This window comes from Caretta caretta, chromosome 8 (genome assembly GCF_965140235.1).
Source record: "Caretta caretta isolate rCarCar2 chromosome 8, rCarCar1.hap1, whole genome shotgun sequence".
NCBI classification, from domain to species: domain Eukaryota; kingdom Metazoa; phylum Chordata; order Testudines; family Cheloniidae; genus Caretta; species Caretta caretta.
In genome coordinates this window covers 9,660,614-9,687,909 of record NC_134213.1, presented here as the reverse complement: position 1 = coordinate 9,687,909, position 27,296 = coordinate 9,660,614, and the positions used below count along the sequence as shown (strand labels likewise).

The 27,296-nt window shown below is 39.7% G+C and overlaps 1 protein-coding gene across 2 annotated transcripts in view; it reads right to left on the bottom strand.

The window, feature by feature from the left end:
- FAM13B (family with sequence similarity 13 member B) overlaps positions 1 to 27,296 on the bottom strand; it is a 60,735-nt gene that overhangs the window by 11,120 nt on the left and 22,319 nt on the right. The window contains exons 6-13 of one of the 2 annotated variants that reach the window (XM_048860131.2): positions 25,323 to 25,364; positions 23,757 to 23,912; positions 20,054 to 20,189; positions 9,585 to 9,652; positions 8,791 to 8,845; positions 8,191 to 8,338; positions 4,426 to 4,491; positions 3,070 to 3,280 (exon numbers count right to left, since the gene is read on the bottom strand). In XM_048860131.2, coding sequence (XP_048716088.1) covers positions 3,070 to 3,280; positions 4,426 to 4,491; positions 8,191 to 8,338; positions 8,791 to 8,845; positions 9,585 to 9,652; positions 20,054 to 20,189; positions 23,757 to 23,912; positions 25,323 to 25,364 — 882 coding nt within the window. The remainder of the gene's footprint in view (positions 1 to 3,069; positions 3,281 to 4,425; positions 4,492 to 8,190; positions 8,339 to 8,790; positions 8,846 to 9,584; positions 9,653 to 20,053; positions 20,190 to 23,756; positions 23,913 to 25,322; positions 25,365 to 27,296) is intronic. The other variant, XM_048860133.2, reaches the window with a different exon arrangement.

Here is a 27,296-nt window from a genome sequence, read left to right as displayed (position 1 = left end):
TAGCACAAAAACACAGAGCTGCTGAAAATAAGCTATCAATTAAAATACTAGTAAGGATTTTACCAATTAAAACAGCTTTTAAGTTTCACATGGCTATCAAGATACGCATCCACCAAATATATAAACCCTACAATCCCTACGGTTTATTAATGATATATTTGAAGATGGAGTCCTCATGCTGCATTTGGATTTCCTTGTGCATTTGTTCAGCTTCTTGGGATCCAATACGGCTGAAACTCTTCCACGCTTCAAGACCAAGAATCAGTAGTTACAGAATTTCCACGAATGCACCTGTCTGTAGTATACAGAACAGGGTATCATTTCATAGCTAGCAATATTTGGGATATCTGGTGCCTCAAAGATTTCACATGCTTGATTAGTGTTACGAAGGGTATATATTCTTATTCTGTATAGATCTGATATGCACTTTTCTGAGATTGTACTCATCAATTTGCACCATAGTATAGGTCTTTCCCAAACTTTCAATTTTCTCTTGACTTTGGTGAGGGAATGGGAAGAGACAAAAAACTTTTCATGTCAAAACATTTAAAGCTGAACGAAGAGTTAGAGTCCCATCTGGTCTTTCCTGTTCTCAGTTTCTCAAGTCCTGGAACAACTATTTTCAACACACATTCAATCACTTTTTAAAAACTACTTTTCAGAGTAATAGTATTGGACAGAAAAGGACACTGAATGATTGGCTCTCTTTGAGGGTCATGCTCCCCTAAGCAGATTACTACCATATAGAGAATTCGCAACTCCTTGAGTTGAAACTCAATCATTCTTCACAGCAGAAAATACTAGGGGTTCAGACCCTACAGCTGAAGATCTTAGGGATCTAGTGGAAGTAAGGACACCCATACAGAACCCAGGTGCCTTCACATTGCTGGCAGCCTCCCATCTCCCCAGTATCTGCTTGACAGCATGATTCCTTCAGAAACTGTAGTGTTAAGTGCTCCCCCTAACCACTGCTACCTTCCAACAGTTCTTGGGAGCAAGGGCTTTTCCACAGCGCAGATGCAGAACCTAAGCTGTTATTGCAGGCTTGGGCTGAACAAGCTTGTACCATTTTGCTCTTCATTGGGTGTGATGGGTATGCCACATAAAGCAGCTGTCATACAGCTCTGTCTACTTCCAGACTGTGAACCTAGACTTCAGAGAATGCCTCTGCTTCCATAGGGTTCCGGTCAAGTAAGGTTCCATGCATTAAAGCTGGCCCTCCTACCTTCCACACTTCCTTGCCCAGGTCATGTGCAGGTTTTGATTCTCCTGGGCTCCAAAAAGCATAGGAGAGCAAGAGGTCCTTTGGCTTTCAATGGACAAAACAAAATTCTAACTCAAGCACCTTTGCCTGCAATTTCTTCAACAATTTTATTTAATAAATTCCCTCTTGAAAGTTTTGCTAATGCAAAAAAAATTCTTCGCACACATAATGCAGGGTTCAAAAGAGTACCTAGGGAGTACCTTACACAAAAGAAGCTGCCAAGACTAACATCTCTCTTCAGAAAAGTCTTTTCAGATTGTTCCACCAAGCTACCATACCAAGGCCCTTGAATAAAGGAGGGTATAAAAGTCTGTATTGCTGATGCTTCAGTACTTCAAGGACTCTTCAGTCTTCATGCACATCTCATCTTCAAGGCTAGAAGGTCTTTGCTGATTGCATCCTTCTCCAAGGTTACAATAGTAGCATTCATTTTAGAAAACTGCAGACAATGCAACTTCAAACATTAATTATCTATTCAGATCCTAGCCCTCTGAAGCTCTCCAGTCTCAAAGATAAGGCTAATAGAAAGTAGTACTTTTTCTAGACCCTGAAAAAAAGCACTCTGGTGATTTCTTTAGTGAACTCAGGACATTTCTTTGCCTGCTTCCAGAGACAGGTAAAATACATCTCTGTTCCCTCGAACACAGAGTTGAAAGATGCACTGCAACCTAGAAGATTTGGAAAAAAGTGTTATTCTTCACCCAAGATCCCAAACTAAGGAAATAGCATCTTCTTGTCAGATTCTAATAAGACTTTTCACTGTAGTCAGAAATCTTAAACTAAAATAAGCTTCACAAATATAGCAATTTTAAACTGCCTTTGCTGTCCATCATGGAGAGAGCTTGTGACAAGAACAGGAAGGTGCAGGTCCAAGAGTCTTGACTGAAAACTTTTTTCTAAACTGCTCTTCTATTTCAGCAGAGCTGGAAGCAACTTTATAGTGATGATTGGTCGGCCAAACTATTAGGGGCCTCTTTCCACTTACAAAAGCATCTCTCACAACTACAAACTACATCTTTCAAAACCTCTTGTACTACAAGGCACATTAGAGCTAAACTATGCAGCAACAGCCAGCACAGAGGAAACCCTCACTCACTACAATGCCACAAACCTCTCTACCCTCCAGAGAGTAACCTAGGGCTGCTCTCCCCACAACTAGCCTCCCGTAAGTCTCATCAAAACTGAACTCCCATTCTTCCCCAAGTGACACAAAGTAGCAGCTGGGAAGGAGGTGGAAAGTCTCCAAGTCAGATCGGTCTGTGGGGAAGTCCAAAAGAGATACAGTTGGGGAGCTGTTAACATTAAAACCAAGCTGAGGAATGACACAAGGCAGGCACATCCCCTGCTGTGGGGATCTTACAGTGCACAGAAGCATCAGCCTGCCCTGCCCCTACTCTAGAGGAGCTCCAAAGCGTGCAAGAGGAAGCCCCTCTTTAGCAAGCTCACCAGTTGGAGGAAAAGCCTGTTCTACAGAGCTCTATAGCTCAGTCTTTGCAAGAACTCTGCAGGACAAGCACTTCTTCAAAAAGCAGTACCCCAGCACCTGCTGCCTTCTTCAGTTTGATCCCTTTAAAACAAAGCTCCCTGACCAACTAGTTTTGGCATAAGGAGACACTTATATAGCAGTTTTACAAAAGGGAAAATTATGTGATCATTTGAATGGCCACATAACCACATAATACACTTGGACCTTCAACTAGTCAACCAAGTCTTGAAAAACTTGAGGATCTACAACAGAAAGCTGAGATACAACAACAATTATTTTCATGCTAACCGTTTTTTCCAAATTACACTAATATACACACCTAACAAAAGAAAGTGCTTTTGATGAGGAGTCTAATGTTTCTGGATCATGCAAGAAACGCTGGCTTTGTCCAAAATCCAAACTACGATGTGACAACACTGGGTGACAGTCCTCCTCCAAAGGATGACTATTCATTCTTCCAGCTTGTGGGGAAAGCTGAGCTTCTCCAGATTCACTGTCCTCCTGCCAAGATTTAAAGGCAGGAAATGGCTCTACAAAATACAAACAAGAACACAAAAATGGCACTAGTCTATTAAAAGAGTAATAAAACAACAGTGTCAAAAGGAAAAATAAATGAGTATCCAATGCTTAATCTTGTATACTATAAACAATATGTCACACACAAAGTGAATAAATATAGTGAAATACATTAGAAAGCTACAAATTCTGTCAGGTATTTCAAAATATATCTAATGGGTATGCATTTGTTTTGCAAAATCAACAGCACATTCGTGCATTATTTCTAGACTTAAGCAACTTGGAGACTATGGGAAGTATGCATTTTCGGTAAGAGTTGCAGAAAAATTACAGAGCAGATAGATTTCCAGAGTACTTGACCAATTTATTTATATAGTTATCCTCTTGACATTTGAATAGTGCTAGGTAAAATGGACACTATCAATTAGTTTAGGAGCAATATTTATTTACTTAAATCCATCTCTACAACGATGGGGGGGGGGTTAAATTAATATTTATGTAGGCGCTACACAACTCCAGTCTTCTCCATGTGTTGATCTGCAGTCACAGTTCAACACTACTCCTGAAGCTATGCTGTGCTGGCAAAATTGTTTTTGTTGTGAACAAACAAGGAGGTAAACATAAAGGAGTTACAAATGTCAAGCTCCATCAGAAGCAAGGAAACTATTTGTTGGAAGAGACTGCTTTTAAGCAGGGGATTACAAAACAATAGAGAATCTTTAAAAGGTTTAAAAAGTTAAAACCTTAACAAGTCAGTTGATAGTGTCCTTTAAAATTCTGAAATATGTTTTATTGCCCAGCAGTTTGCTTATATTTCTAAAAAATATTTCATTTCTCTTTTCAAAAGGTAACAGAATCTGTATTTTCCAGTGAAAGTCTGGAATTTGAAAACTGAGTTCAAAGTGTGCAGAATGACAATAAACCCACAATGTAACATTTAAAAATAACCCTTGTACCTGCTTCCCATTGAAAAAGAAATTCATAATTGTTTGAACAATTGACTTGTAAACATGAGCGTAAGATACAAAAAGGGAAGCTTTTTCACTTGAAGATCAGAATTGTCCCAAAATATGGGGAGAGCAGGTGAAGGGCTAGTTAGAAAGCAAACCATAAACCATCAAAAAGGCAGATAACTGAACATATGGTGAACCATACTTACCCTCCCCTTCTCTCTGCAGATGCATTGTTTTGAAATCAATGAGGGGGAAAGTGATAGGGCATGACGCTAATAAAATGAAAAAGAATGGCAAAAATACTAAAGTGAACACACAGCACAGTCAGAACAAACCATACATAACATGTAAAGCAGGAAGATACAGTACCACAGGAAAGCATTCCCACTGCTCAATTACTCATTTGGGCTAGGTCCTGAGAGCACTTAACTCCCAGTAACTTCAATGGCAGTTAAGGGTTCTCAACACTTGCCAAATGAGGCTGTTAATCCAAAGTCTTTACAAAGTTTTAAAAGAAGAAAATCATTTTTGACTGCAATTCAAATAAAAACCCACATTGCATCTCCACATTTTAACAAACACACATGTTCAAAATACAGCTTTTGTTCACAAGTAAGTAATGGAGATCAGTAATCCCTATACACGCAGGACAAATGTGGAAAGCTTCTTCTTCCACCTATCACCCTCCAGTGATAAGACTAAATGATTTATGTCCCCGAGTTTGCTTTTTTCACTATTAGAAGAGCAAGCTTTTAATGCCATTTAAACGAGGCAAGAATCTGACTGGTCACAAACCTTTTAAGATTCTGCCAACAAGATATTATAATGAAAATGAATCCCAATCTTGCAAACAGTTGCACTAATGAAGACTTCTGCATTCACAGGGCCTGCACTCATTGGCTTAAAACAGGATGCCAAAAAGGTCTGCACCAGCATGAGCGCTTGGAAGATTGGGGTCTAACAATAATTCTAAACAGGACCAGAGAACTAGACATTCCTACCATCTTAAAATAATTTACGCAAAACGGATCAAAAAATTATCTTAAGAACTGGATATATGAAATTAAGGTATACTCTATATATAGAGAATTCATGAAAACAAAGAAAAATGAAAGCCACATAGGTTTTATAAGAATATATAATGAAAACAGATTAACACTGACGTAGTGTACAACATAATATAAATAAGCTATTGCGAATGAAAATGTGAATTACTTTCTTTAACTATGCACAGGCCAAAATGTTCAAACTTGGATGCCTAACTCTGAGCAAAGATTGAAAACTTGGCCTCAGGGTCCTCAGCATCCTGCACATAGTTACTCCTGTATCAAATGGTATGCCCTCCAAACTTAAAATTTTACTAGCACCCAAGAGCGTAAACTGGCAACTAATCTAAACACATAAATAGAACAAACAGTTTCTTTTGGCTCAAAGCTAACTATTTTGCAAGGTATGGGAGGGAATGTGTGGATTCATGCAGGAAATTATTATTGGTGGAGACCAATTACACGCAAATAATATGCATAGGTAAAATGAGCATTATCAAACAGATGACAAACTATAGTAGCAATTATCTCAAATGATTATCACTGTTTGATATTCTGAGTATAACTTTATACACTAACTGAGATGTGCTATATCTGCTTGATGAGTCACTAATTTATGTACACTTTAGGAATATTTCATTAAGGTTTAAGTATGGTCACAGGGCAACAAGGGAAGTTTCCCTCTTGCAAGTTTGCAATCTATCAAAGATTGCTTGTGATTTATAAACCATTCAAACTTTGTTCTCAAAAACACGTCATCAGAACAGCTTGATGAAAATACAGCTTTACTCCCAACTGTTTGTATTAGACCTTGTACTAATCTGTAAAAAGCGCTGTCTACTCTTTGTTTTTTAAAACAAAAAAGTAGAAGTACATGGACTCTGATTATACTATTATTGATGGCAGTGAACAATATTTTCCCGGTGTCTCAATTCCATTTAGCCTAGGTGTAGGTGGTTTGATGAAAATTCAGATGTATCAATATCAGAGGAGGAAAACAGATCAAATCCCAAGTTAAGACAAATATTTCAAGAAGTGATGCATGAAAAAGTTACGGTTTGGGGTTTTTGCATCGAATCGAGAGAAGAAATTATATTTATTCATACATTTTAAAACACTTTTGTTAACCCCTACAAAACCCGAACTTCTGAAAACTTGGAAGAAAAGTTTTTTAAAAAATGTTTAATACCTTTCTTCAACTGAAAGCTGAAAAGCTCTCAATACACAATTTTAGGTCTTCCAATGGAACAGAGAAGACAAGACCTGACATTCCTGATATTTCTAAGGTAAAAAAAACAAGTAGATTTTTAAAAAACTTTCAGGTCTAATCAAACGTAAATTGTGTGGCTAGTGTTTAATACCTTAGTTTTGCAATTCAATAAAATGTAGAAAGATTTACTCTTGCCTTAAATCACTATTAAGGGCAGATGCGCTTTAAGTTAAAAAAATGTCATTCACAAGAAACTACTTTGCTTATATCATTTATAACAGAAGATTAAAGCAAACATTTTCAAAGGAGCCCCAGGGACTTATGTGCCAGGGTTTTGGCACATAAAATCCCTTAGGATTCTTAGAATATCTCTAGTCTAAACTTGGTGGTTTGCTGCTTGGTTTTGTTTGTTTGTTTGTTTCTTTAAACTCCTGCACAATTATTTTTTTCTTTTTGATTTCTAAAAGTCCTTTTCTTAACTGGGCTGTAGATTGGCAATGACCCCTGGGTTCAGCAGTTTAAAGTCCTGTACATGGTGGTAGTCATACCCAAGTGTAAATAGGCATTCTTCAGATAAAACTGAAGAACACACAAGCATGAGCAGTCAGATAGCTCGCCTCTGAATAATGAAAACGTCTTACTTATAGGGCTGTCAATTAATCGCAGTTAACTCAAGCGATTAATGCAAAACAAACTAACTAGATTTGTTAGCTTTCCTCTGGAATGGTGGTTGAAGCATTAAGGGGCATACGAATGTTTAGCATATCTGGCATGTAAATACCTTGCAATGACATTTACAGCAATGCCATGTGAATGCCTGTTCTCATTTTCAGGTGACATTGTAAATAAGAAGTGGGCAACATTATTTCCCATAAATGTAAACAAACTTATTTGTCTCAGGGATTGGCTGAACAAGAAGTAGGACTGAGTGGACTTGTAGGCTTTAAACTTTTACATGGTTTTATTTTTGAGTGCAGTTTTATATAAAAAATTCCACATTTGTAAGTTGAACTTTCATGATAGAGTAATTGCTCTACAGAACTTGTATGAGGTGAATTGAAAAATACTACTTTTGTTTACATTTTTCCAGTGCAAATATTTCTAATAAAAAATATAAAGTGAGCTCTATATACTGTTGCTGTATGCTGTGTTGTAATTGAAATCAACATATCTGAAAATGTAGAAAAACATCCAAAAACATTTATAATAAATGTAAATTGGTATATTATTGTTTAACATTAATTGCCATTACCGTATATACTCGATCATAAGCCGGTTCGTTTACAAGCTGACACTCCCCCCCCAAGATGGATAAGTAAAAATGGTAAAAACTGTATGACCCTTTCATATTTCAGGGGTTGGCAGACTTCGGCTCCCAGCCCGTCAGGGTAAGCCGCTGGTGGGTCGGGACATTTTGTTTACCTGGAGTGTTCGCAGGCACAGAGCCCCTCAGCTCCCAGTGGCCGTGGTTTGCCATTTCCAGCCAATGGGAGCTGCGGGAAGTGGTGCCACTTCCTGCAGCTCCCATTGGCTGGAAACGGCAAACCACGGCCACAGGGAAATGCGGGGCTCCATGCCTGAAGATGCTCCATGCCCGAAGAGGTTTATGAATGAGTACATACAGTAATTTTTTTTAATCTTGTGATTAATCTTGATTAATTTTTTCATTTATTTTCATGATTTTGAATACACTGCAAGATCAGAGTAAAAATTACCTTCCCATTTGTCACCATCAGATACATTCTTCAGATCTAGATGTGGTACTTGGATACATACTGCTTCCTCAAGAACATTAACACTTCCATCTCCTGATATTTCTGATTCAGTGTTTGCATTCAGGTCACAAATCTTGTTACTAGAATCCTGTATTTAAATAAACAGTACATTTATTTTCATCATCTGGTAACTGGGCACCAGGAACTAGCAATTGCCAATTCTAGTGCTGCCATTAGTTTTTTTGTGTGGCTTAATGTCTCTCTGCTTCCCTACCTGAAAAATTAGCATATTGTCATAAACCTTCGAACTTCTTAGAAGAGTAACTAAAATTTGTACAGCACTCTGTATAGTTCTTTACATTTTCAAACAATTTTTAAAAAAAAGGTTAGCCAACCAAAGGTTTCATTTTTCATGAAAGAATATTTTACTTCTAGAAGACTATGCATAGCCATCCGATATGGTTTTCCACTAACACATACCACACACACACATGAAATTATCAAAATCCTAACCCAAGTTTGTCGACACAGTGGAAAAGCTGTTGAAAACTTTAGTTTACAAAAATAAGGAAAAAGCAAACGAAAGAAGCAATTTCTTACCAGAACCAATTGTGAAGACATTTTATCATTATCATCAACTGATTCACAATCTTGCCTAAAAATAAGAGACAGACTGGTTATTGTTTTAAATAAAGATTGTTAGCTGATAGTAACAGTTGGTGATATTCTGCTCTTCACAAATAATGACAACACTACCCTAGAGAGAGAGAGAAGGGGACATCTAGGAAACTTGCAAATCGTTAGACATCTTTGTGTGCGGGACTTTACACCCATCGCATAAAGACCGTCTGTTATTCTCTTGTTTGCAATAATTGCTAGAACTGTAATGGGATTTCTGAAGAGAATATTTTGCTGCATTGGTGAAAACAACTGGGTAGCAAATATTACTGAACTTAGTATTTTAATTCTTCATTCTGCTCTTCCCCAGCCCAGCACTTAAGATTTGAGCAGTAACAATCAAGACAAGTTCATTTTGAAAAAAACTTAAAAATATATGTCAGTTGCATTCCCGGCTGCACCAAGGCTGCTTCTGACACCTTCCCCATCTCTCCTTCCCAGAACACGTAGCTGTGCGAATACCCAGTCAACCAATCACGTTTTTTGCCTTGAATCTCTCTTTTTGAATGAAAAAACAAGTTCTCTGAACTTTGGATGACAACACTACAGAAAGTTTGTGTGCCTCACCTTTCATATTTTTAAGTGGCAAGTTCATAAATGCTTCTTTTTGCCTCTGTGTGTTATTGCATTGTGACCAATTACCACAAACAAATAATTCACATTTTAAAAAACAATCCACAACTTCCAACTGATATTAGTGAAACTGAAATGCATACCTTTCACTGTTGTTTTCTTCATCAACTTCTGCATCTTCATTACATGGCTTCAACAATATGCCAACAGTCTGTGGGTAAAAGATTAAGTTTAGACATTTTTCAGACAGATATTTTGTAAAGTGAAAAAATCTTCCTGTAGTTACTCCCTGCAAAAAACAAGCCAGAGCTTTTTATGGATCATATAAGTCAGGTCCAATTGAATGATTTCTTCATATTCAAATGAAACCAATAAACCTTTTACACAAATAAATAAAGAGAGAACACACAGTGCACAGTACTAGAAGTACAGCAGTAGCTTTCCATTTTCAGCACATCCATAAGGTTTTTTTGTTCATCTATGTTTGTTTAGGATGTGGGCAGCATTATTCACTGGAATGTGCCAATCGTAGGCCAAATTTTGGGTCTGAACATTGTTACGACAGCAACATTACCTAAGTCTAAGATAATTATGTTGGATGAAGGCTTGTGTTCAGTATGTGTAAAATGAAACATGTCTGATGGACTTTCTAAAAAGGGACTATTAATCCCAGTTACTAAATAAAGCTACAACAGGGCTGTAAAGTGGTGAAGAAATCCTGGCAGTTACTGTGACACTAACTCAGAAAAGAACGTTAGATGGATACACATCACCATTTTGTTTGTTAAATCCTAATGCAGGTAAGACTGATTGCTCCAGCTTGGAGTTCACTGATTTTTAAAGAGTAGATGCTACTGTAACCAGGTAAAACAAAAACAAATGTCCACAGAAGGTACCCTTTTAAAAAGCAAGTGGCTCATTTGGGATGGTTATTCAAAACAGTATGAAATATAAGACAGACCCTAAATTACCTTAGTGTCTGAAGCGCAAAGTTAATAAGCAGCTCTCAAATCAAATGAAAACTGTTTAAACAGAATGTTACTCAATACAGCTTAGTAAATACAAATTCATGTATAGCAACCAATTTTGCAAAATAGACAGCCTTCTATCAGATAGGGCCACTGAAGAGGCCCTTGTGCAGGAAGGGAGGCTCGAGATGCTTGTCCCTGTGGGTGCTCCACTTCAGGTGTCCGTGCGCCCCTGCGCTCGTAATCAGAGATTTCTGATAGCAGTGCCCAGTTGGGTCGCACATGCACAGTTCCAGTCTCAGGCCGCTTCAGGCGGTTAAGTGGCGCTGTGTGACCAACCCCTGCTCTGTTCCTTCTCTACCGCAGAGCCTAGTAATGAACTCCGAAGCAGAGGGGAGGCGGGAGGGTAGTGGAGCACCCAGAGGGACACACATCTGATCTCTAAGAGCCTCCGTTACTGCACAAAGTGAGTAATTTTCTCTTCTTCAAGTGATGTCCCTGTGGGTGCTCCACTTTAAGTGACTTCAGAGCAGTGCCCTCTGGTGGAAGGAGGGGGCTTCGGCATTGAAGTTGCAGCAGATGAGAGTCAATGTGACAGAACAGGGTATTGTAAGATGCATGTTGTTGCAAAGCATAATGCTGGGTAAATGTGCGTAGTGCGGCCCAGGTTGCGACGCTACAGATTTCCATGATGGGAACATTGTGAAGAAACACTATGGAGGCTGATAGGGCTCAGGCAGAATGCATGCAGATCCCCGTAGGGGGCTGTCGGTCATGCTGGAGGTAACAGGATTTTATGCAGTCCGATATTCATTTGGATAGCTGTTATTTGGATATGGCATTGCCTTTTGATTGTTCGGTGATTGAAAAACAGTTTTGGAGACTTGTGAAAAGATTTTGTTCTGTCAATGCAGAAGGCTATAGCCCTGCGGACATCCAAGGAGTGTAATCTGGACTATCGTCTGTCCGTATGTGGTTTGGGGAAAAAAACTTTGGGAAGTGGATGGTTGATTGCGGTGAAAGGATGAGACAACTTTAGGTAGAAAGTTGGAATGTGGTCTGAGGGATATTTTATCTTTGAAAAAGATTGTGTAAGGTGGGTCTGCCATGAGAGCTCCTTGAAGTTTTCTGTTTCCGCCCCCGATGTTCATAGTATCTATGGTATTGTGCATATAGAGGGGATTGGAATCTTTGAGAGGTTTGATAACTTCCCTGTCTTCTTTTGATCTCAGGTGTGTGAATGCCCAGAGATCACAAGTCACCCTCGAGTCCTTGAGCATGTGTAACGACTCATCTTTGTTTTGTCTGCAAAGAGTTTGGATCCCTCAAATGGTAAGTCTTCTACAGTCAACTGTACCGGCTATAGGAATCCAGATAGATGGAACCAGGAAGCCCTCCTCATAACCATCGCAGTTGCTATAGATCTCACTGCTGAATCTACCGAGTCAAGAGCGGCCTGTAATGCTGTTCTGGTTATGAGTTGACCTTATGACAGATTTGTACTGTTCTTTTTTGTTGTCTGGAATAAACTCAGTAAATTCAGAAAGACTTGAGTAGTTATTGTGGTCATACTTTGCCAGTAAGGCTTCGTAGTTTGCTGTTCTTAATTGTAAGGTCGCAGCAGAGTATGCTTTGCAGCTGAAAAGGTGGAGCTGTTTCTAGTCTTTGTCATACGGAGTATTTCTGGAGTATTGTTGTCTACCCTGTTCATTGACTGTGTCAATCACCAATGAGTTTGGCGTTGGATGTGAAAAGAGGAATTCAGTGTCCTTCGCAGGCATGTAATTCTTTTTAAATCAGACCTCTTACAGGTAGGTGGAAGCATTGCAGGGGTTTGCCAGAGCCACTACAAAGGGTCCATAACGGCATCATTCATTGGAAGGGAAATTTTAGATGAGGTCCATGTGTGCAGTATATCTACTAATTTATGTCGAGACTCCTGGACTTCTTTCAAAAGAAATGTCCAGTGAGGTGGCAACTCTCTTGTAGAGGTCTTGGAATTGTTTGAAATTATCACCTGTGTTGAGAGGTGGGAGCATAATCGTGTCATCAGGTGAGGATGAAGAGAAGTGGACTTCAGGTGCATCGTCCTGGTCAGAGAATTCCTCCTCCTCTTCAGCCCCATTCTGAGGTGTCAGACAGTCCCTGTGGTGTTAATAAAGGTGATTGATGTGTGCCAGCTCTGGGAAGACCGACAAGTACACGTCATTGTTGTTGTGGATATGCTGCCCACAGGCTCCAAAATGTCCATTGTGGTGGGAAAGGCATAATTTTTTTTAAAAAATCAAAAGGATGGGGATAAAGTATTAATGCTAACTATTCTAACAAAGCGAGAACTAAGCTACTCAGAAGCTGCGAGGCACTGCTAGTTGCTCCAACTCAAGCCAAAGGCAGTAGAGAAGGAACTTGGGGGTTGGTCACACAGCGCCAGTTAACCGCCTGAAGCGGCGCAAGATGGGGACCGTGCATGTGTGACCCAACCGGGCACTGCTACCATAAATCTCTGATTATGAGCACAGGGGTGCACGGACACCTAAAGTGGAGCACCCACAGGGACATCACTCGAAGAAGACTGCATTACTCTGTTTACATGCATACAGTTTCAGCCCCAACTTTCTGGCCCCATTCTAGTTCAGGGAGATGATTTCTGCCAACTAAGTTTCCCTTTCAGTTTCAGCTGGATGGCTAAAGCCCCAAAAAACACTTATACAGGAATATAGAGTTTTTGGCATACGAGGACAGATATGTTTTCACAATGGAGATGAGTTGTCACACCACCTCTGCTGTATAGTCTTATAAAGCTGCTTTGAGATGAAAAATGCCATGTAGATTTTCAAATGATATTTCCTATAATAGTACATTATATTATTATAATCTGAGCCATCATGCTAATGAGGGGCTATAAAACCCTAATGTCTATATTTAAAAAAACGTTGCTCTTGGATACACACAACACTTCCAATTAAATAAACGGGCACAGTGCACACTTATCAAAAGGCAAAAATGGCCAGAAGATCTCCACTGCGCTGAACATCAGGCACAAAAACAAGAGTTCATCTATGTAAAAGGAAGTGATTTCAACATATTTAAAAAGAAAAAAAAATATCAAGATTCCCCTCCAGGTTCTTAGTATCTGTACTTCAGATACCAGAAGGGAATGTTTACTGTAAAAAGAGTACAAATTAATTAGTTACCCTTCAGTAACTCTTGTCCTTCAAGATGTTGTAGTCAATGCAGATCCCACTATAAGTACACAGGCACCCCATATGAGCGAGACCAGATTATTTTTGCTAGCAGTGTCCATCAGGGCCATGAACAAACCCTGAGCCTCCTCGTACTCCTATAAAGGCATAAAAGGGGGGTGGGCTCTGAAACCTCCTCAGTTCTCTCACAATTCCTGTGAAGCTGAGGACTCTGAAAAGCAGAAATGGATGGCAGATCTTGGAATCCACACTGACTACAAAATCTTAAAGACCACAGTTACTGTAGGGAAATGACCATACTTTCTTCATCAAGTATGTGTCACTGTACGATATAGGCAAGCAGTAACCTTATGGGGATGGTGGGTATGAGGAGTATCGATGGTGTTAATCAAATAAAGATTGATGCACTCCCCTTCCAAACTTGGTGTCTCCTTGGCTGACATTTCAAGTGCATAACATTTAACAAAATTCAGAGCGTTACTCCACGTAGCTTCCTTACAAATCTCTGGAACTGGCACATTTCTAAAGCAGGCCAATGGGGCTGCTTGTGCCCTGATGGAGTTCAGCTTCACATTCAAAGAGAGAAGTTTACAAGGCAATTAGGAAGAGGGGGAAGTGCACTTTGTGATGTACTGGAAAGTTTGAGAAGACTGCTGAGCCTTTTGATACAGCTGATACGGCCACAAAGAGATGGGTAGAAAGCTGGAAGGCCTTGGTTCTGTCTAGATAGTAGAGCTGAACTCTGGAGAAGAAGTCCAGGGTGTGAAGTTCTTTTCTTCTTGGGAAGACAACTAGTAAGGTGATTGAGTCGAGTGAAATTCTGAGACTACTTTGGGAATGAACTTGGGGTGTGGTCTCATCACACTTTGTCCCTGTGAAATGGAGTGTCAGGCAGTTTAGCCATAACAGCTTAGATCCTGCTGATTCTTCATGCTGACGTATGACAACCAAGGAAACCACCTTGATGGTAAGGTAGTACATTGAACATTCCAATAGAGGTTCGAAGTGAGGTTCCATGAGCCACAAGTGGACCACACTAAGGTCTCAGGTGATAGTTGGTCTCTAACCAAGGAATAGGCTCAGAAGCAGCACATAGTCCAGGATCCTGGGGTTCAGAGCTTTGCCTGGATTCACCTTGGTTTGAGTCACCCATATGGAAAACCTTTTCTGTTTCACAGAGTAGGTTCTTCTTTCCTGCTCTGCATCAGAATTTCCTGTGCTTGTCTGGAGTACCTGTCAGTGATACTATGCAAGCAGTATCCGGGCCATCAGGCGCAGGGACTGAGTCTAGGTGCATTATCTGACCCTAGTTCTGAGACACTATGTCCAGGCAAATGGGAAGTTGGTTGGATATCTAGAATAGATCTGATAGCATCATGCTGGCTGAGACAATTTTGGCTATCATGATAACAGTAGCCCTGCCTCATCTGATCTGGGTATTATCCTGGGGAAACAGAGGAATCTGGGGGAACGCAATGGAGCCAGTATTCTTGAGGCAGATTGTCCTATAGTATCTATGAAGCAATGAGGCCACTTCTGTTTGTAAAAGGCTCTCATGAGAATAGTCCCTGAAGAGGCACGGGAAAAACCGTGGGAAGAGTAAGGAGAGGAACTGGATGGTACAGTGGTCAGTGATGATATCCAGCACCCATTTGTTGGTGACAATATCTGACAATGCCTGGTGAAATGAGGCAAGATAGCTTCCGAAAGAAGTGCTGCTCATTTGACTGGTCGTGGTACAGCTCTTGAACAAATCATTAAATTTGCTGCCATATGGATGGATGATGTGCATGTGGCCTGAGTTGAGGAGAGTTGACAGGCTCTACCATATCTCAGCTGCTTCTTAGACTGCTAATCTGTCTATGTTATGACTTCATCCACTGTCTCTGCTAATGTTCTTGTTGTGGTATGATTTGTGGTATACCGGAAATTTATAGATTCCTAAGGACCATTTATGGGGAAAGCAACATTGGTTGGTCCGTGAACGGTTTGTCAATTTATGAGATTTCTTGGAGATGACTGAGGTCTGTGATCTAAACCAGGAGCTCTTGGAATACTTTAAAATCACCCCATGGATATTTGGGCTGGGCTGACTGTCAGCTGATGTGGAGGATAAATCATTAAAGGGTACAGACAGGAGCTGCTGTGCTTGTAACCCTGGACACTGTTCTTCCTGGCAGTCAAGCAACAGTGGCCAAGCCAGTGATGCCATTGGGGAGACCTCTCTCTGAGTGGCTCTTTGATGCTTGGGACAGTAGGTGCTGGTTGTGGTCACACCTCTGGTGCAAGGGTTGGCAGGGTGCTTTTGATACGAATCACAGTGCCAGTGTAGTCTGCTCCATCTCACTTGCTGTTGAATGAAGCCTCGGGGGTATGTCTGGGTCTCTCTGTATGAGATGATGTAGAGCTCTTCCTTGAGCTCCTCCCCTGTTCTAAGAGTTCCCTTTCACAGCCTTGCTTTGAGGTCTGGGGCATTGCCTTTGATGTTAAGCTTCTGGATGCATCCAACACCATGAATGACATCAATGTGTATGTCAGAGCCAACTCTTTGTTCAGTGCCAATTTCTCTGCCAAAGTCTTAGGCATCAACTGCCTACGTCAGGAGTGGGGAACTTTTCTTCTAACCAAAGGGCCATTGATCCACAGGAAAAAAAAAAAAAATCAGTTGCGGGCCACACACAGCCCTGGGAAGGGGCGGTTCCTGGCCAATGGGAGTTGTAGAACTGGCGCTGAAGGCAGTGCACGGAGTTTCCCTGATCACTCCTGTTCCTAGGGGCCGCAGGGACATGCTGGTCGCTTCTAGGAGCTGTGCAGAGCTGACCAGACTTTTAATGGCCTGGCAACCCTAGCTTTCTCCTGCAGCAGGGCAAGCCAGCGCTTGCAGTTCCAGCCTCACGGGGTGGGGAGGGCATCAAGGCTTGGGGCTTCCACCTGCCGCACCGAGACTTGCCTCGCACCAGATGAAATGAAGCAGTGGGCTGCATCCGGCCTGTGGGCCACAGGTTCCCCACCCCAGCCTACTTGATGGTCCATTGGACTGTGCTGGCTTAACCAGTACAGGGACCTGGAACCTGGGTCTTCAAGGTCCAACATGACTCTTTTACGGGTTTAAGAATTGGAGCTTCAGCCTTGTCTCTCTAGACTTCTTTTCAGGTCTGGGTGGAGAATGAAAAGCAGACTAAGTACCTGCTGGGTAGGTACCTGCTATGTCAAGTCTTTGAGCGGAATTCAGTTCATCGCAGGATGTGCAAGGCTTAAAGCCCATGGATTTTGAGTCCACCATCTTGAATCCTTGTACCAGAGAAGTGGGGGTGTCAGGTGAGCAGAATTCAATCCAAGTGGAGTTTATTCAGTCCAAGATTTTAAAATGAAGAAACCAAAGGCTGTTCTGAAGATTCTTCAGATGAGCTGAACATTTTTGACAAGATAGCGGATGCTAGAGTACCAGCAGGTAAGACATTTCCAAGTTCCATCTCACTAGCACAGGTAGCAAGAGGTAACTGGAGGAGCAACATGGAGATCCCACCTTTTATGCCCTCATGCAAGAGCACAAGGAGGCTCAAAGTGCACGTGTGGTCCCAGTGGACACTGCGAGTGAAAAGAATCTGGTTTCATGCACATGAAGCACATATGCACCTACAGCAGAACCCACACTGACATACTTGAAGAACAAAGCTTGCACTGAAATTCAATTTTTAAAATTGTGGACACATCTCTATTGATCTTCAGTTAAACAAAAATCCTAATTTTACAACATATAGCTTTTGAACTTAATTTAAGACCTTCATCTTGCAAAGAATATACACCCATGCATTATGTTTATGAATAAATTATGCATATGTGCAAGTCTTTCCAGGTCTGGGGTCCTAACTGGCAATATTCCATTAAGATATTGCAAATATTCTGGTCTCTAGAAAGTCCTATTTCATGGTATGGACCTCACCAGCATGAAAGAGAGCCTTCTGATGGTATCAGTAAAAAAATACTTTTTAGCAGTCTAGCTAAGATTTCTGGTATTAAAAGTGATTTTTTGATATTTTATTAATTTAAATAACTAGATTTACAAAACTCAGCCTGCATTTTACCAACAAAATCAAAATGTTAAAACAGTGAATATCAGAAAAAACACTCCCTAGCTACTTTAAACCATAAATTATTTTGAATAAAAAAGGCTACCAGTGGGAAGGGGAATTAATCTGTTTATAAAAGATAGAAGACAAGAAGTTCATGTTTTCCTTCTGGCTAATTTTAAAATCTAATTTCACATGTTTTAGTTTTTACTTCAGTGGACAGCACTTCACTAAACTCTTTAAAGAGATTTAGTATTAAAACTTAACGAAAGAATCTGGAGAATTGGTATGTTCAAAAATTTTATTTATCCAAAAATAACACACAAAAAAGGAAAATACTGATATTGCTACAATGGCATAAAGAGAGAAAATTAAGGGACATCATTTCGTAAGACATCAAAATGAACTTCAGTTCCTTAGGTGATTTAAGAGAAAAGTAATTGAACAGCAGCAGTTTTGTGTGAGAGCAGGACATTTAGATGAAGAATACATTTAGATATTTGATTACATTAGTAGCAGCAGTTATTTACACTACAGTAGTGCTGAGGAATTCCAATCAATGGCCAGAGTCCCATTATGCTAAGACCTATGGGAACATGTAGGAAAAAGAGTCTTTGTCCAGACATTTTATAATCTAGATTTATATGGGAACAGGTGGAGGAATCCCAGAGTGAAGAGGGATGGACAAACTAAAGTTAGCATATTTTTGCATAATAAACAGTACTGTTTACCACCTATCCAACCATTTTCAGATGGTAGTACTATTGCTTCAGAAGTGTTTATCATTTGTACAGCCTGGACAAGTTATGTTCTGCATAGTACAGTCAGCTGTTTTGGTTTTTATCAGTGCATCTCTTTTAACAACATTGTTTGATCTCATAAGAATACAAAGGAAAGGGGGAACCTATGCTCCACTGGCAACAAAACAGCTGGTAAGGTTTAGGATTATGAGTTTGGAAATTTCAGGCCATACACCAGACCATCCTTGATCCATGGCTTTGCATGTGTGTAACTAGAGATTTAATATGCAGCTCATAAACCAACACAGGGTGAAGCAACAAATTCTTTAAAACCTTTTCCGTCGTGTTATGCTTCTGGTCAAATTTACACAGTGTTGGTTTTGTGTGATTAATTCAAGTGTAACATACAAAAACCAAATTTTTAGTCTATTGCCAGCTGATGTCTGCAATTTATTTTATTTTTGAAAATTCATTTTTATAGTTACTTTCAAAACTTCCAAAGCCTGCAGATACTTTAAGTGCTGTAACGTTTTTGAGCAAAATAGTACTAAGAATAAAACAATACTTAGGAACTTTTTTATATTATATATATGCTATCAGAGCATCCCAAAGCACTGTCCAAACACCTATTAAAGTGTGGCCTTTTCCCCTCCAGGATGAGAAAACTGCCAATCTCAGTTTGCTTAAAGGAAGGCATTAATTTTATTTTATGTTAAGCTCTGGACCCTTTAGGGACCCCAACTGACTTTCCCTTTTCTTCCTCTTCACAGGTAGAATTCTCTCCCTCTGCACAGATAAGTTCATACATCAGCAAAGATAGAACCAGCTGCCACCACAGCAGCAGCACCTGGGGCAAGAGACTGACTGAAAAGAAACAGAGCTGCTTCAAAGAGACTGGGGAGGAGTGTTGGGGAGAAAAGGAAGGAACACATATCCCCACCACAAAAGTCTGTGAGAAGCGTGGAGGAGGGTTGGGGTGAAAATTAGGAGTGTGGGGATGATGCTGGGGTACAAGAACTCAACAGGCCAGTTATAAACCCCCACTTTCCCCACAAAACCATACCAAAGGCCTGCCAGACACAGCTACAGTGTTTCAACCTCTGCTCAACTCCTACTGCTATCTAACACTTAGGACTGATGTTACTGTAACTGACCGAGTGGGCTCCCTGGCAGGATCCTCCCCAAACAAACAAAAAACAAACTAACACCACTCTCTCCAAAGCCTTCCCCCTAAGCCTCCTAGTGCTGTTTTTTGAGAAGGTGCATCTTCTTCAGGAAGCCTTTGCTAACCCAGGTGCTACTCCAGCTCGCCCTATCCCTGTTGATGCACAAACCCATATGAGCAAGAGATAGGGCTGCTATCTGTGAAAATGAAAAAAAAAAAAAGAAATGGTGAGTCAAGGGCCCCTTAAGATGCAAACAAATTAAATGTGATCAGACCTACACACATATACTTTAAAAAGAGATTGAGTTTGGCAGAAGAGGCAAGTGATTTTACCCAAGGTAATACAGCAAAGCGAAGCAGTGTCACATCAATAAGTAGAACCCAGGTCTGCAGTCCAACTCTTGTGCTCTAATCACAAGATCACACTGCTCTAATATATAGAAAGCATACCCTCTGCTCCTCTTACCTGATCATTTTCTTCTTCCTCATATACAGAATCAGGCTGTATAACTGCACTGTCTAAATCAGTGCAAGCCAATGTTTCAAAGCAGTCTCTAGTATTCTCACTGCTATTAATACCATTATCTTTAGTAACATCATCCCTAAAAGAGACAGAAACAAGCAGCTCAGAAGAGCTTACAATAGCCTATGTCATGGCTTCACATGTTCAAAAGAGTTATTGAAAGTTATTTTTATTTAAAAATCCTGACATCTTAAATAATTTTGCAGATTATTTGCAACAAAACTATCCTGAAACACAAAACTACTGGCACTACCCGGAGAGTTATGTAATTTGTCAAAGGGTAATACATTTGGAGCTATTTTAATAAAACTATTTAGAACAAGGAAAAACAACATTTGTTGGAATAGTATTTATTTCATGGGTATATATGTATTTTATAATCGGTTGACATTCTAATGAGCTTTAGTAGTACACACGCTGGCATAGATGTTTCTTCTATAGGAAGAATCTTACACAAGAATTTTGACCATACAGCCAACCAGTTATCCATTGATTGATTTAAGTTTAAACCAATCATTTTAGGTAGGATAACAAAAGTAGTATCCTTCCAGTTATTAATGGTGAGATCTGTAGTACTAATCAAGGTACTGGCAAGCATTTTTTACTTTAAGCACTGAGGCCAGACGTACATTCACTACCCGCTACAATGTGTCCTAATGAATAATGGCAAAACTGAAGGCCAAGAAGACAAAGGGTTTGTATACACAGTGGATTAATTCACACCCGAACGGTGTAAATTCTGGTGCGCACTAGCATGTTGTGCACTAACTGGCCTGCGTGGACCCTGCTGGTGTGCACTGAAATATTCTTAGTGCATATTAATATAGTACTGCTTGAAATGGAAACATTAACACGCACTAGGGAAACTGTCATATGGACCAGTGGGTGTACTAGTCTGCACCAGGGGGTTAAATACCAGTGTGCACTAGCATGTTGCGCATTGTGTATACAAGCCCTAAATTGCTGACATTCACTTCCTAGATATCAGATTTTGGTTTAAGATATAAGAATTGGATTAAACTAAATAAACCATAGATTAAAAAAATATCACTAGGTGAAACCTTTTACTAAGTTGGTATTTGAGACTTTCATGTTTCACCATTTAGAAGATTAGCTGTTTCTTCCATTTCCAGCAAATTTGTCACGCCTTGTAAAAACCAGGCATGGGGTTTTGAGGTTTTAAAAAAAAGTCTCTCAAACAGAACAAGGATCAAAATTGATCTGAGAGAATTGGGATGATTAACTGTCCACTCAACAGCATTATTAAAGCAACTGTTAATTACCTTAGGACTACACCCATTAAGTTTGCCATTCACAAAAATGAAGGGGTTGGTTGTAGACCCAATCTGGTAGATGCAAGTCCTATAAAAAAAGCTCAAAAAAATTCTTCTCATCTTCCTTCCATTTACTAGAACTGTGTGCAAAGTATGTTACATATTCAGATATACGCTTCTAATAAATTGTGGAGAATTAATAAAGAATTGTGAAACACTCCAGAATTTTTGAACAGAGACAATTGTTTACCCCACATATACTGCATATTTAGAGGCAGAGTTCATGTGATAAACTGCAGAACTATGTGATAAAAATATATCATGAACCTTTGGCTCCTTCACCTTCTCTCTTTCTACCCCTCTGCCTCCAGGGGCTTATTCCAACACAGCAACCTGCTGAGCAGCTTCCAACAGCCTTTAACAAGCGCTCTCCCTATATCAGATGTCCAACAAGATGGGTTGAAAGTTTAACAAGTAACTATTCTCTTAGTTTTTAAATTAAGCTTTGTGCCAGTATTCTAAGTTTTCAATAATATGTTCTCTGAATGATACACTTTTACTTTGCATGTTTTCTCTGTGTTTTGGCCTTGTACGTAGTATAAATAATCCATTGGCTGCAGTGTTTAAAGGGCTCATGATGCCTCTAGAAGGAATGTTATCATATGGTGTCTATTAATCCTCAGTGACTAGGATGAATACAAGGGTTGAAATGCAGCACCAGTGCCAAAAACATCTATCGGTTTCAAGTTTAAGATAAACAAGGGAGCCTGCACCCCTGTGATGCAAGCCTGGCCATCCACTAAAGCGCTCACGATGTATCAAAGGGGAGAAGCTTGTGGACAGAAGGACTTTCAGACAATTACACAGTTTTACTTATAAACTAATCTATGGAACTTTTAGCTTGTAAAACTAAAATTCTGTTATAATAATTTGTCTTTGGAAAATATAAATTACTTATAATTGTCCTCTGAAGGTTTTATAACAGAGTACTGAGACAGATATTGCAACCACATGCAGTATCTTTGTTTTAAGATCCATTGTTTTAAATTAATGGTTAATGTATGGCTGTGTTCCACCCCACAGAGGAGGGCTACCATAGCTCCTCCAGGAATCAGAAACAGTGGGTGGTGAAGGCAAATCAGCCAGGCTGTAAAACCCCACAGAGGTTTACATATACACACTGAAACTAGATTCTTCAGAGAGTAGCAGACAAAGAAAGGATTTTTGAACAAATAGCTTGAGTTTAAACTGACTCAAGGCCTTCCTTCTCATCCAGCAAATGAATAGGACCTTCTGTCCAACGGGGGGTCCCCAATGTATGCATAAGAGTTGGAAGGACTTGACTTACTCAGCCCCGTAAGACTGATGGGTGACATCTGGTAAGCTTTTTAGCATGTGTGTAGGTTATTTTGTTGTTTTAAAGTAGAAAGCATTACAGAGAAAAATATATTAAGAATAAATGTTCTTACTTAGAAGGAGCTGTGTGGTAACTTATAACTGCAGGCAACAGACACGTCATAGACTTCAGAGAGAAAGGAAAGTGGAGGCCCTGGCCCATTTAAGCAGTCTGTCTTGGTGGGGATATTGCAGTGCAATTCAGGGTGCTGTGCAGTCTGAAAACCCAGGCCAGGCGGGAGCGAAACATGGTGACAGCTAGGAGCCAGGAGCCTAAAATGGGTGCCCTTGGTGTACCACACAGTGGGAATACTAGCACAGTTACCCTGAAACTATTAAAATTATTATCTCCAGTCCCATGTATCTCTGTGGGTTGTGATTTTTTAAAATGGGAAATTTTTTTTTAATAGTAATTTGGGCAAAAAATAATTTTAGCTTGTGTGCGCACGTGTGAGAGTTTAAAGCAATTTACTGCTCATGTGAGGTTCTAGATTAAAAGTGTGGGCAGAAGTGCAAGCTTCCACACACTGCCTTGCTCATCATCTCACCTGGAATCAGAAGAGACTTCTGCCAAGAATGACCAAAGCTAGGGGTGACAGAGCAATTTAGGCTTTATGCCCATTCAATCATTAGAACAAAAAAAAAATCTACAGCTGAGGATCATAATGTCAATTATGATTTGTCATAGCTACATGTAGCACCTAAAAAAAAAAAAAAATCTAGAAATACATAACTGCCTCCCCATTGACTTGTGCGCATCGTACCCTTGAATGCCTCTCACTTAAGTACAAAACTTGCAAGGAAAAATCTATTAAAATACTTACATTTAGAGCAAAGAACAGCAACGAATGGAATTTGAGTTCGTTTAAGGCAAATTCAAGTTTATAAACATACAAAACTTCTATTGTGACTTTTTAGCAAGTCTGAATTCAAATATATGTCCCTAAGCAACGCATTATAGAGATAAAAATTCTTACTGGTTGTTAGATCCTTCCTCATCTCTATTAATATTTTTTGCTTCATTGTTACAGACCAGTCGGTGTTGCTGTAAATTCTTAAGATCATCATCTATGCTGCTCTGCAGATCGAAAAGGTGCTGCTCCACAGCTGCTCTAATTGTTCTTTCTAAAATGCTAACAAATAAAAGTCAGAGAATTAATGTTAAAGACGTATTTTTACTTTTCTTGGCATCAGTGGATTTGTGTGGGCAGAAAACTAGAAAAATCAGACTCTTAGGAGACATGTAAATCTAGGCTCCCCAATACATCAAGACAAGACTAGACAAAATCCTAGCAAATCTCTCAAATACGACCACAGCAGTAACTGGAGTTAATTGCTTACTTAATAGGATTTTAGTTACGTACAAAATGATAGGCAAGAAATTTATATAATTTATTATATTTACAGCATGGTAAGATTCATAGATATTAAGGTCAGAAGGGACCATTATGATCATCTAGTCTGACCTCCTGCATAATTCAGGCCACCGAATCTCACCCACCCACTCCTGCAATAAACCTCTCACCTATGTCTGAGCTATTGAAGTCTCAAATCATGGTTTAAAGACTTCAAGGTGCAGAGAATCCTCCAGCAAGTGACCTGTGCCCCATACTGCAGAGGAAGGCAAAAACCACCCAGGGCCTCTTCCAATCTGCCCTGGAGGAAAATTCCTTCCCGACCCCAAATACGGCGATCAGCTGAACCCTGAGCATGTGGGCAAGATTCACCAGCCAGACACCCAGGAAAGAATTCTCTGTAGTAACTCAGATCCCATCCCATCTAACATTCCAATAGGCCTCAAACAGACAAGGACCTCACAGGGCCAGACACTGTATAAACACAGGTTATGAAAATCCCAGCTAGAAGGGCTTATGTTAAAAAAAGACAAGACATAACAGGTGAATGGGACAAATAGGGTGGAGAGGTGGGAGAGTAACAAAACAGGGTATTTTAATACAGACTAGCTGCGGCAGTAAGTCTTTGCCAACTAGCAGAAAAGATGCAAACTTCTAAAGAAGGGCCCCTAGCGGGAGTCACAACATTTTTTTCTAGACTCCTTCACACCCATCTCTTCTGGAACACTTTGTGTTTACTTTTCACCTGCAATAACATTTGCAACCCAGTTGAACTTGGGCTCACACTACCAATTAGAAGAAACTGTAAAACTGCTGGCGTGAAAGCAAGTACCTAAAGACAATTTTGGAGTTACATCAGAGTTTATCAAGTACCTACCCAAAGAAAGCGGGGTAAAAATGTGAACAGGATATTTAGGAGCATAGGTATTACCATACCATGAAAACCTATGGTTCCGTGTCCAGTTGAGAACAGCATCCATAAATACAATGTGCTTTTTTTTTTTTTACTTGTGAATGCTGAATTACATTTCATAAAGCATATATTCAGCACTAAAAGTTTGGAGTATAAACTATTGTGGTCACGTGTATTTGACTTATCTGTTTTGAAAGCAGGCATGCTAACTATGGCACAGACTGGTAAAAGAAAAATACTGGGATACACAGATTTTATATATTAGTTATACTTACTCTGCAGAGGCTGGTAAGATGCTTATGGGAGAGAGATGAGCACTGTAATAAAGAAGAAGAAATTGGTTATCTTCACAAAGACTTTCAACACTACACAAATATTCTGGAAGACAAAAGGGAGCTTTGAAGATACTAAAAAATTGCATCAGCTCAAAGAAATACACATATGCATGCAGTAAACACATTGGCCAGCAACAGTATTGCTATGTGCCATGGTCCCAGCTTCAAGGGAAACAGGGAAAAGCTGGATCAATATTTGGATCGAAGAGATCTTAAACTATATATTGCAGAAAGTTGTGGCAGCAGCAATTCTGTAGTTATAAGTAATTGAAGAACCCATACCCCAAACACTTCAGGGCGCAGTGAGCTGCCGTACGGGCAGTCTTTCACATGAGAGGTACTAATCACTTACTCTTGAAATATTGTGTGTTGCTTTACATAATATAGATGTTAACCTCACAGCAAATTCCAAAACATTCTGCCTACCTTGCTTCCCTCTAGAGTTCCAGTTCACTAAGAAAAGGAGTACTTGTGGCACCTTAGAGACTAACCAATTTATTTGAGCATAAGCTTTCGTGAGCTACAGCTCACTTCATCGGATGCATACTGTGGAAACTGCAGAAGACATTATATACACAGAGACCATGAAACAATAATGTCTTCTGCAGTTTCCACAGTATGCATCCGATGAAGTGAGCTGTAGCTCACGAAAGCTTATGCTCAAATAAATTGGTTAGTCTCTAAGGTGCCACAAGTACTCCTTTTCTTTTTGCGAATACAGACTAACACGGCTGTTACTCTGAAAGTTCACTAAGGTTTTTTGAGGCTTATTATTAAGCACTTTGCATTTTGGTGCTTTTCATTCATAGATTTCAAAGTATTACTGTGAGCATTGTTGAATTCAGTAGTATACTACATTTCTGAGCCAGGTACACCCCACTCAACCAAACACAAACATTTTTTCCTTTGCAAATTCTAATTACAAAGCTTCAATTTTGCATACTATCACAAATAAAATGATTGTTCCAAAACAATTTTTCAGACTTGCATAAATATGCTTGCAGTGAATTGAAACAAAACTAAGTTCTACTTTAAATGACAATGACAATCACCGCCTTATTACGCCTTTCTCATGGTCAGTGATAAGGATATTATACATACACAAACAAGACTAGAGAGAGATGCCAATTTTATTTAAACTAAAAAGAGGATTGGGAAAAGGAGAGGGCACTTATCCCAAGCTTTAGGCACTCCACACACTATACATAAAAACAAATTCCAGTAGCTACTTCACCATATAAGAAAAATGAGCCAGCAATCAGAAAAGATTGGTGATCTGATTCCAGATACAACCAAGATGTACAGTGCAAACCCTAATGTATTCGTGGAAACATTAGTACACTACCGCTCCTTGCAATTATATTAAGAAGATTCAACTGAAATCCCACCAACATTGGTCAGCATTATGCGGCACCAGTGTCCACTCTTAGCTCAGACTATCTCCCTATTGACTTTACCATAGGTTGAATACATCTGGGAGTGCCCAGCTCAGACTTGTTGATACTGGCTAATCATAAGGTAAGTATTATACTAGCTAGCTGCTTAATACCTACTGTCACACAGGTTAGTAAGTAGCTTGGACTAACTATCCAAACAAGTAAAGATTTCCTGTACTTCCTTCCCCCAACAAGATGTGGTGGAAAACAGGATTACATGCAGGAAAGGACTCTCTACCTAAAATTGTCAGACAGAAGGAGGGGGGGAAAAAAAAACATTTTTTTTAAAACAAAGATGGTTTTGACCTTATTGCTAGCTAAGATTGATATGACTTGTATATCGTCTGTGTGTAAATACAACACTTCAATAATTTAGCTAGCACTGTACAAGAATGGGAATTTAAACAAGGCTGGTGCATGGGTTACCTTTTAAATTTTTATTAAAGGGTAGTCAATTTTGCAGGCAGTTTAGTGTGTG